This window comes from Hydra vulgaris, chromosome 13 (genome assembly GCF_038396675.1).
Source record: "Hydra vulgaris chromosome 13, alternate assembly HydraT2T_AEP".
Classification (NCBI taxonomy): Eukaryota; Metazoa; Cnidaria; class Hydrozoa; order Anthoathecata; family Hydridae; genus Hydra; species Hydra vulgaris.
The window spans coordinates 34,403,694-34,415,728 of NC_088932.1; the positions used below are offsets into that span (position 1 = coordinate 34,403,694).

General features: G+C 26.0%; 1 protein-coding gene across 1 annotated transcript; it reads left to right on the forward strand.

Annotated features, from left to right (window-relative positions):
* Positions 1-3,827: 3,827 nt before the first annotated feature.
* Positions 3,828-4,351, forward strand: LOC100214071 (uncharacterized). Its single transcript, XM_065816897.1, has one exon. The coding sequence runs from the start codon at positions 3,852-3,854 to the stop codon at positions 4,230-4,232; it is 381 nt and encodes a 126-aa protein (XP_065672969.1). The 5' UTR covers positions 3,828-3,851; the 3' UTR covers positions 4,233-4,351.
* Positions 4,352-12,035: the final 7,684 nt, after the last annotated feature.

Genomic DNA, 12,035 nt, shown 5'->3' on the forward strand with positions numbered 1-12,035 from the left:
TTCATACTCCAAAAACGCCGAGTAAAAGCAATCGCTTTTTTTATTCACTCGGTCTAATTTAGGCTTACACAGAAAGCTCGTCTAAACTTAAACATTTATACGTTTAATTATTAAAAAAAAAAAAAAAAAAGACGTTAGGTAAACGTTCGTGTTCGTTATTGCGTGTTTAAAGAGAACGTTTAAGAGCCATAAATTATCATACGCTACAGCTATCAAAATAACGTTTGCAGTGAACGTTCACCGTTTGCTATTTGAACGTTCGTATCGAATGTTCAAGAACTATAAATCAGAGTTCACAAAAGTTGGTCCACGTAAGGTCTGCAGCGAACGTTATGCAAACCTAAATAAATGTTATGACAAAGTTTCTTGAAGGTTAATTATTAGCTGGGAGTTGACCCAAAAAAGCCAATAATACCGAGTAAAATTAGATACAGTTACCAAAAATAATAAATAAAAAATATTTTTTATTTTTGTATTGAATCAAAAAGTACTGAAATAATAGCATTAAAATATTTTTCATCTAACAAGAGTGGAAGAGAAATTAACCATCTTTTTGTTCATTGTATTAGTCGGCAAATCTGGCTAAAGAGGTTCTGAGGCAAGCATTCGCTTACACAAAGAATTTCCAGAAAAAGCAAGTTAAGAAAAAAAATTCAGGTTGACGTATCAAAGAACCAGAAAAAAAATTCAAGTAAATATGGTATTTGATACAAGCTGATGTTTTGAATTTTGTTGTTTCTTGTGATATGAAGTTAGTAAATATTTTAATTGATATTCAGTCTCATGCAAACATGCAGAAAAAAATGTGCAACTAAGTGTTGCACATAGTTCAACATTGAAATCTCTGTAGTTGTGGATCCTCTCCAACAACTTGCTTTCTCTTGATATCATTCAAATCTGTCAATGGTTCTGGAAGCAATGTTAAACAAATAAAAAGTTTTTTTAACGTGGTTCATGTGTCTATTGTTTCTGAAAAAAGATTTGGCCTGAAAAATTCTTAGTTTTATCAACACGTTTTGAAAGCTTTAGACTGTTGTTTTCTCTCGCTTTGGAATGACACAGATGGAGAGCTTGGAGTAAAAGTTGTTTAATACAAAAACTAATAAGCATTGCTAAAACTGCAGCATCACCTTAAAAGTTGTTTTCATTGCATCAAATGTTAAGTTGACCAGAAAAAAGTCTCGAGTAAATTTTTGATTCAATTTATTGTCTCTTTAGTACTCACTAGCAAAGATTGTGTTCCATCCCCCCCCCCCCCCAAAAAAAAGGTGATTTTCAGGTTATAGTCGGGTTTTTTACGAATTTAGTCGGCTAGTCGGGTATTTGACACAATTCCGTTTGGTAAAATTTCGTTTAGAGAACCTTTTTTTTATTATTATTAATTTTTATAAGCCAGATGGTACTTTTAGAGAATTCCCCCCTCCCCCTCATTTTATTCGTAGAATAAAATGAGGTGTATAAACAGATATATAAACAGCAGCAACATAAGAAGCGGAATTTAGCCGATGTGTCGTAATTAGAGTTCTGGCTACAGAACTAGAGGTCCGTACAAAAGCGGCTTTATATATATGCATCTTTGGTAAGGAAGGAGGCGTGAACCTCCTGGTTAAATGCTATTCTGCTGTGCTTTGTGATAAGATTGTTAGGACTTCTTGGAACACCAAACTAACTAAAAAAAATATATATATATATATATATATAAATTCTCTAACCAACTGTCCTAAAATAATCATCTCGAAGTCTTTTGCGCCGAACACATATTATTCCCTGTTAAAGCTGTCGGACTCTTGTTTGTCTCTTAAAGTTGACATTAGACCAAAAACGTGTTTAGATTTTTGCTTTCAAAAATGATTTATTACTTTGATTATTTTATTTATTTAAATCGCACATTTGTTTATGTAATATAAAACATTTTAAAATAATGTTTTTAATTATAATATATTTGTGTTCTTTTTGATACGGTTTAAAAATATTGCAATGGTATTGTATTGTACTAAATTAGTTCATTATCTTTCACGTGTTTTTCAATTTCTGATTAAATTCTATTCTTTTTCATATTCTTCATCCCAGTTGGTAACTGTTGTACCATTTAATTCCTTTACAGGAGATAGAAATTTGATCGTTGTTATTTTGTTGTTGAATGTAATAATTACTGGATATTTTGGTGTAATGACTGCATATTTTTAGTTCACATTTAGCACAAACATTTATTATAAGTTGATATTGTTATGTATGAGCTTAAGAACTTTTACTATAATGTCTGTTTAATTGATGGTCAATTCAATTCATTAAGCGTAAAAATACTATGTGCATAACAATTACATTTGAAGTTTGGGCTCATTGGTTTTTTATTTTATTTTTGTATTAGTTTAAAGGATTTAAAGATATACCTAATTTTTCATAACATTAAAGATACAAAATATAGATAGTGTGGTGAAATTATAGTGTTTTTATTTTTCTTTAAAACTAATTATTTGATCCATTTGTTAGCATCTACTATTCTTAACAAATGAACTTTTTTAGTAGCTATTTCCTTAACAACATATTCAACACTCTCTTTAAAGTTTAATAAGTTACCTTTTACTTCACCTATATATTTCACCAAAATTCAATTACGATTCTATCCAATACAATGCTAAGGTTAGGGAAATCTTGTATTAATCACATTTAGTTTAAGATCTTTTTCATTTTACTACTCAGTATGTTTCTCTAAGTTTTTGTTAAGTTTATTTAGTGTTTTATTGTAGTTTGTTCCTAAGCATACTTAGGTGTTGTCTGCAAATGTATTGATGTCTACAGGTTCTGCTACACTATCAATGTTGTTATTACAAAATTATTTACAAAAATATGTTACAACAGAACAGACATTAAAGTTAAAAAAAAAATTATTTTAATAAATATTAAAATAATAAAAAACTGAAAATTATGTTCATACTTAACTATTTTTAAAATACTTTAAAGTAAATTATCTATTTATTTAAAACCAGTTTGGATTCAGGATAGCTCGCTTAACTGAAAAATAGTGTGAAAAAAAAAAAATGTTTGTGTATATGTTAGTGTGGTTGTTCAATTTTTTTTGAATGTTTTAATCTGTTCAGTAGTTTTAAGATTCCTATTTTTAAATTTATATTTATATCAATTTGGAAGCCAGTATTTTCATTTGCTGTGGTTATCCTTTGTAATAATTTAAAATAAATATTTCAAGACCACTTTAGATTCAATTGTACAGTATTTATTATATGCCTAAGGGGTCTTCTATAAAGTTCATATGCAGATATGGGGGAGGATGTTACCCAAAAACGAATAAATGCATACAGTAAAGGGTGTGTGTGTGTTAAAGACAGAGTAAATACACAATTTGACTATCTCTCATTCTATATCTCTCCTAAAAAATATTTTTTTTAACATTAGTTTAGAAAATCAATATTATGTTATGTAACAGAGAAATGTCAAATAAATAAAAAGTATTTTATTTTAAATGTTTTGAAAAGTTTATGCATTAAAGAATTGTGTGTGTGTGTGTGTGTGGGGGGGGGGGTCCTAAAGCAGTAGATTTACTGTGTACATACTTTATGGGTGGCCCCTAAGGCCATTTCCTTTTTTTATGGGACCCTAGTATTATAAAAAAATAATTATTTTATATATATATATATATATATATATATATATATATATATATATATATATATATATATATGTATATATATATATATATATATATATATATATATATATATATATATATATATATATATGTGTGTGTGTGTGTGTGTGTATATGAAGATATATTACATATAATTATATGTAATATATATTCAAAATTTATATTTTTGATATAAGAATAGGCTGTCATGAAGTTGCTAACTCATAACCTCTTGACTTGTAATATCAAAGGAGTTAAAAATGGGTTTCCTCTTAAAATAGATGCTACTGAAGTTGTTGTTAAAGAATCTGATTTTAATCCTGATTTTATTGCACGTATGATTCATAAAATTGAATGGAAAGCTTTAGTATCAGCTGCTCAAAATTTAGGGCATGGCAAAAGTTTACCTGAAGACATATCTGGGCGTGAAAAAGAACTTTGTGAAAATGAAGAATTTCTTAAAGACACTCATCATGTACTTATGGAAATTGAGATAATGGAAGGAAACTTAATTTGTCCCGAAACAGGCAGAAAATTTCCAATTTCTAAAGGTATACCAAATATGTTATTGAAAGAAGATGAAATTTAACACACTATAAACGTATGCAATTTTGTTTAGATATTTTTAAATTTCAATATCTATGGTTTTATAAAGAAAATACCTTGACGTTATATTTATTATACTACGAAATATGTACATATTTAAAATGTTGTTTTATTTTTTCGTTTGTCCCTTTTTTATGTTAGCAAATAAGTCCAAGGTTAAGTTATGTTTAAAACTACAATAAAAATAACTGCATAAAAATGTGTTTTCTCATGAAATAATATGCATTTTTAAAAATCAAAACAAGGTTTAAATTTTTTTCCAAATATTTCATTATTTTGAATGTTTAGATTTTAAATAGAAAGATGAATCTGTGAAATTACTTTTTAAAAGTAATTTTTGCTGATGCATTATTTGGTAACTAGGTTTTGACTGATATTTTAAAAGTATACAAAAGTGTTGTTTGTTTCAAAAAACTATAAAGTATTGTGCTGAAAACTAATACTTGTAATTTAAGTTAATTGGAATAAATTAAGGTTATTGGAATATTCAAAATGCCACAATATTTTGAAATGCCAATTCAGCAAGCTAGCTTGCAGTGTTGAGGGCAACAAACCTATAACGATTTTTCCTGCTGCAATTTTGCAAAGAATAGCAATCCAAAAAAAAGCCTATTAAATGCAGATAGTGGTACATGAATGATAATTCTATTTGACCATCAAAGAAGTAAAAGTTTACCAGAGCATTAAACTAATTCCAAATGGAATCATAAGATTCATACAAAAATATTTTTGTAACTCTTAATATTCAAAATTAGCTCATTTTTATCTTATTTTATTTTTTATCTTATATTTTAAAAATGATAATTAAAAATGTTTATTTTGCAGCATTTTAATGATGATTTAAGGAAACAAAGGAACTTTATAATATCTTGATTTAGGTTCATATTGGAGTGATTGACTCCACTATGAACCTGAATTGACTCCACTATAAACCTGAATTGTTTACGTTGTCTATTCTGGACAAGATAAGTAATTTTTAGTAAAATCTCCTAAAGTATTTGCTGATGTATGGATACACATACATTGTGAGTATCTAATGTATTAGTTGTAATGCCCTATTTATGTTTTAATGTACAAAACATTGACAAGCTGACCTTAACATTAAAAATACCATTTAACAGCTAAGTTTGCAATCTTTTTAATTAACTTTTTAATATGCTCTTAATACTTAATATGCTCCTAAGTTTCCTTTTCAATGATAGTTTTGAGTCAAGTTTAACCTAATAGTGATGTGGTTTACAGAATATAAACTCAAAAGTCAATTACTACAACTGGAATGTTTACTACATCTTGAAATTATAAATGAGCAAAAACATTTGAGAAGATTGTTTTAATACTTCTTTATAGTTAATAGCATTATGTCTCTATCAAATTTAGATACAACTTTGAAATGTTCAACAATATTTCCATAGTTGGATATTAAAATTTGCTAAGCATTTCAGGAGCACAACATCTAAACAGCTAACAATGTTTGTCAAAAAATAATAGAGATGTGAAAAAGATCTGTCTGGTCTGGAAAAAGTCTGGTCTTTCATTATAGTGCCAAAATCTATTTTTTTTTGCAGTGCTGCCACAGGATAAATGCTGGTTTGTTGCCCTCAACACAACAAACTAGCTTGCTGCATTGGTGTTTCAAAGTACTATAGCATTTTAGGCATTCTAATAACCTTTATTTACTTTGGTTAACTATAATTACAAGCATTAGTTTTTAGCACAATATTTTTTAACTCTTTGAAACAAACAAAACTATTGCTTACTTTTAATACATCTGTCCAAACAGTTCTAAATAATATATTAACAATTTTAAGTTATTTCCTAAGTCGATAATTCAGTTTTTTCAATCACATCCTTGTAAGCAAACAATTTTCTTTAAAGTTTAAATTAAACTGCCAAATTACTCTTGAAAAATTTGTTTTTATTTCAAAACCTACAAAAGCTTTTAATTAAAAGCATTTAATTATTTGAATTAAGTAATAAAAGTAAGTTCAACTGTAACAAACTATACTAAATTTAAAAAAGAAACAAAATAATCTGAAAACTGAAAAAAAAACTTTATTATGTTTGTAATGCCTAATAATTTTAGTTTTACGAAATAATGAAGAGAAATTGGCAGGAACCCCTTCCCCCTCTGTCTAAAGTATCACCATGTCTATGACTTATAAATTTATGTTTTCATTTGGGTGACAGTTTTCATTTTAACTTAAAAAATTTATTCAAAAAAAATTATTTAAAAATTTGTTTAAACTTTTTTAAATGTCATATTTCGAGGTTATCAAGTATTCAGAGTGCTAATTTAGAATTTCTGAAGCAAAAATCTATTTGCATTCTAAATTTAAGAAAATTCCTCATTATTAAGATATTGTGTTAATAACTTATCTTGGTAATAATAAAAATAATAATGATAATAGTAACAATAAAAATACTAATTTTATTAGTAATAATGATAATAGTAATAATAATAATAACAATAATAGTAATAATTGTAACAACAACAACAAAAATAACAATAATAAAAATAGCAATAATTATAATAGTGAGTTAGAAAAAGGATAGTAATATAATAAACAATATTAATTTGAGAAAAAAAATTAAAAATGAACTAGCATTAGTAGTAATAAATCAGCATTAAAACCAGGAGAGTAGTAAAAAAAAAACTAAAAACAAACAAACAAGTATTAGTAATTTTTTAGCATTAAAACGAGTACAAAGTTGAGATAGATAGTAGATAGTTAGCAATAGAATAGCTAGCCATAGAAGAGTATAGGAATTAGGCAGAAAACCTGTTTAATAAAAAATTTAATAGACTGTTTTTAAATTCGGAAAATATAGTGAGAGATTTTGACTGTGAGGGGAGATTATTACATGTGCATATGCTCTGATATAGTGGAGATTCTACAAGACTGTAGCTGGATGTATTTAACATTTGCCCAGGATGAGGTATCTATCAAAGGAGTGCCATTTAAATTAGAGTTAACTTCTCCTAACCCTTGTACTTAAACATATTACTGAAATACATTAATGCAACAAATTACTTAAATACACTTAAATACGATTGTGGTGTGGTGATAGACCGCTCACTTTGTAAGTGAGAAATTCTGAGTTTGGTTCCCAATGCATTCATGGTAGTACAGCATTTAACTTATTTCTCTGCACACCAGCTTTGTTTTACTACATTTGTGTTTTGGACTTCAAGAGTTAGGTGAGAATTACAGCTACAGTTTCAGGAAAGAAAAAAAAGTAGCCTCTTTAATATAGTTTCAAGGTGATATTCATATATAAGAAGTTCTAATTAAAAAGTTTTAATATAGAAATAACTTGAAATAAAGTTAATTTTTATGGTATTTGTAAACATGCTGATCAAATTTATCTGAGCCAATTTCTGTCGTGTATGTATGAGTATGTAAATTAGTTCTAAATCTTAAGTTATTAGTTTTTTTAATGTATGTTCCATCGCATCCATTACTCCATTAATAAAAAAACAAATAATACCTTTTGTAACTACATTTTTTGTAAAAATTATTTCTACAAATTTCAATAAAATAAAAATCGGTTTTTGAAAACACCTCTATTAAGTTATCGCAGCGCCTATCATGTAATGGATATGATAGAAAAGCAACATGTTTTGGAAAAAGTAACAACCTAAGATTTAAAACTAATTTACATATTCGTGCCTTCTGTGTTAAGAAAAAATTAAAGTTTTACCAATATATCATAATTTGAAATTTTTCTTTTGTTACCTAAATTTTACCTGAAATTATAGCCTGCTGCTACAAGGGAGTGCTGCTACATTGACTATCTTATAACCTGCTGCTACAAGTGAGTGTTGTTACATCAAATATCTTATAGCCTGCTGGTACAAGGAAGTGCCGCTCAATGGACTGAGGGTTTGGCAAGGGGCAGCAATATTTTTTCTTTTGTTATTTCAATTAGTATTTCTAATGTTTAAAAAACCTTCACTTATGATTTTTTTTATCATGATGATAAAAAACCTTCACTGATGGAAAAAAGCCTCCACCGACAATTTTATTCTGCAATATTACCTATATATATATATATATATATATATATATATATATATATATATATATATATATATATATATATATATATATATATATTTATATATATATATATATATATATATATATATTTATATATATATATTTATAAATATATATATATTTATATATTTATTTATATATATAAATATATATACATATATCAAAACAAACATGTCATTTGTGTGCATCTAATGCTGCATATATATATATATATATATATATATATATATATATATATATATATATATATATATATATATATATTTATATATATGTTGAGCGCAGTGGTTGTGCACTTGACTCAGAAACAAAGGATCTGTGGTTCAAAACCCATTCTCTGGGCAAGTTTTGTGACAACGGTTAGGAAGGAAGCGTGAATTTCTTATTAAATGCTCCTCCGCGGTGCTCTGTGATAAGACCATAAGGACTTCTTGGCACCTCAATAAATTTTATATATGTATATATATATATATATATATATATATATATATATATATATATATATATATATATATATATATATATATATATATATATATATATTCCTATAGCTTGACATTTAAATTTACAGTTTGTGGTAAAAAATGGCTCCTAATAACTATTTGTATTTAAATTAGTTACACTTTATGTCAAAACCATTAAATTTAATTGAGTAAACTAATTAAATTAAAAGTTTTTTAAAAAACCACAAAAGCACCATTTAATAGTCTTAGAATGTTTTTAAAAACATTCAGAAGATGTGAGGAGTGCTGGTACATTGACTGATAAATAAAAAAACATGGACAGAGTGCTGCTAGATTGAGGTTTTTTGTTTGGGCAGGCATTCTATCAATTAAAAAAAAAACTTTTTAAAGTGTATAAGCATTTTCCGGTCTTATAATTTAATTATTTTAAAAAAAGCATAAAGTTTACATTTTATGGTAAAAATTAAATTAATTTATAACTAAACAAGAGTGTATATATATATATATATATATATATATATATATATATATATATATATATATATATATATATATATATATATATATATATATATATATATATATATATATATATATATATATATATATGTATATATATATGTATATATATATGTATATATATATATATATATATATATATATAAGTTTTTTAAAAAGTATCTCATGTTGGGTCTTAAAAGTAGCGAAATTATATAAAAGTTTCAATAAAAAAAGATAATTTTATAATACAATTATTATTTTAAATGTAATTGCACAAAAACTATGGTTTTTTAACTAGAAATAAAAAATATATATATACCATATATATATATACATCGACTATCTTATAGCCTGCTGCTACAAAGAAGTGTTGCTACATCGACTATCTTATAGCTTGACTCGCAACTGAGTGTTTCTACATACTACAAAAAAAGAAAATATTATTTTCCTTTTTTTTTGTCTTATCAATAAAAAGAAAATAATCAAAATTTAAAATTATGTTGTGTAAATTTTATAATAAGAACATCACTAAAAGTAAATATTTTTAGCAAAACACTTCAAAAGTTAAAGGTTTCCAGATCATGGTAAGCAAATCTGGTTCCAAGAATCAAGAAAATCATCTGAGAGGCAAAATGAAAATAAAAATTGTTGCCACAAAAATACTTATAGGAATAATAACAAGTTCTATCATAAAAAGACAGTTTTGTTCTTTTTGTGTGATTTTTAAGGTGCTTTCTAAGCCCTTACACAGACCATAGCTAAAGAGCATTTAACTAGGATGTTGCGAATGTTGCAACTGTGGTCAGAACTGTTGTCAAACCTACACGATGCCAAAAAGTGATACCAAAAAAAAAAATCCAGCAGATGTGGTACAAGCTTGTTTTATTAAAGACTTTTCAGAAATTTTTAAAGATGATTTTTAAACTAAAATTTTTAAACATGGATGGCTTTTACTTCTGATAATGTTAAACAACTTTAATCCGAAATCGGATATTGTAGATTAGCAAAGTTAGCTTTAATGACACCTTAAACAAATTAGACAATTACACTGTTACAGAGTTACTTGACTTGCTCCTGTTTTATTTATTTTTATTGGCATGGTACTTGTATTTTTTAAATTAAATGCTATTTTTAATCATGAAATTGTGTTGAAAAACAAGTTAGGCCAATTATTATTTGACATTTTTTATAAAGATTTTTATTTTTAAAACTTTTAAAACTTCATATTTTTTTATTATATAAATTTAGAGGTGAGAGGCATAGCAGATATTTCTTCAAAATATTGTTTTAAATGTCACCCTAATTTATAGATTTGTATTATGTTTGTGTGTGTATACATATATGGATGGGTACTTAAATATGCAGCATTTTAATATATTTTGCACATATTAATTTATTTTTTTCAATGTTTTTTGTACAATGATTATTTTTAAAATTTTTATATAATTTTGCCTCTTTTGAGACCCAACAAGTTATACTTTTGAAGAACTTTATTTTTTGATAATTTTAGGGACCTGTCTGATGTTTAAGGGACTTGAGCTACCCCAAACAAATATCTTTTTTTTAATTTTTTGATTCCAGCATTATTTTATTATATAGAACACATTAAGAGGGTGGGAGCAGATATTTTTAAAAAAAGTTTTTTTATGGGACGCATATACCTAATTTATACACATAATATGTATATGTATATATATATATATATATATATATATATATATATATATATATATATATATATATATATATATATATACATTACTTAGGATGTAGGTGCACATGATACTTATGCATTCTAATATAAAAGATATTCTTTATATATAGACAGTGCTTCATATGTTATAAAGTAAGTTATAATATATAACTTAAGTTATATGTTATAATTTTTTTAAGTTAATATGACAACATCAGTAAATATTAAAGTTTTGAACTTATTACTAATGATTACTAGTTTTAACAGCTGAAAGAGATTTTCGATTTACATGCATATATTTTTTGTTAGTTAACAAAAACAATGTTTGGTATTTTTGGTTTAATTAGAAGTGTAGTAACTCAAACTGCTCAAAATGGTTTCTCTTACACTCTTATGAGCAATGTTCGACATTATAAAGTTCGATCAGCACTGCGCTTGAGATGTAAAGCTTGTCGTTTTGTGTGGCGCAGAGGACGCTTGCATGTGGTTTGCAAAGAAAAGCCGAGACACAAAGCCAGACAACCATAATGTAATGTAATTTGAACAAGATGCTTTAGCTGTGTAGGTTGAATATTATTATTGTAAAATTTACGGTTATAAATCGAGATTACACTTTTATATGGAGTTTAACAAGAATAAAAAACATGTTGCTGTGAAACCATATTATCTTTTTTAGTATTTTTTTTTTGCAGGTTGTCTCAAAGTTGTTTTATTTGCAGGTTGTCTCAAAATTGTTTTAAGTTAATAATATGTAAATTATTAAAGGGGCACTCGAATATACTCCTTAATAACAATCTACCTCAAACTTATTTCAACAAAAAAGTATCTATTTTTGAAAATATGTTAATTAAATTTTTTAGTTATTTTGTCTACTTGTTTTTATAACTATGCATTTGTTTTATTTTAAACATACATACATACATACATACATACATACATACATACATACATACATACATACATATATATACATACATACATACATACTTACATACATACATACATACATACATACATACATACATGCATACATACATACATACATACATACATACATAAATATATAT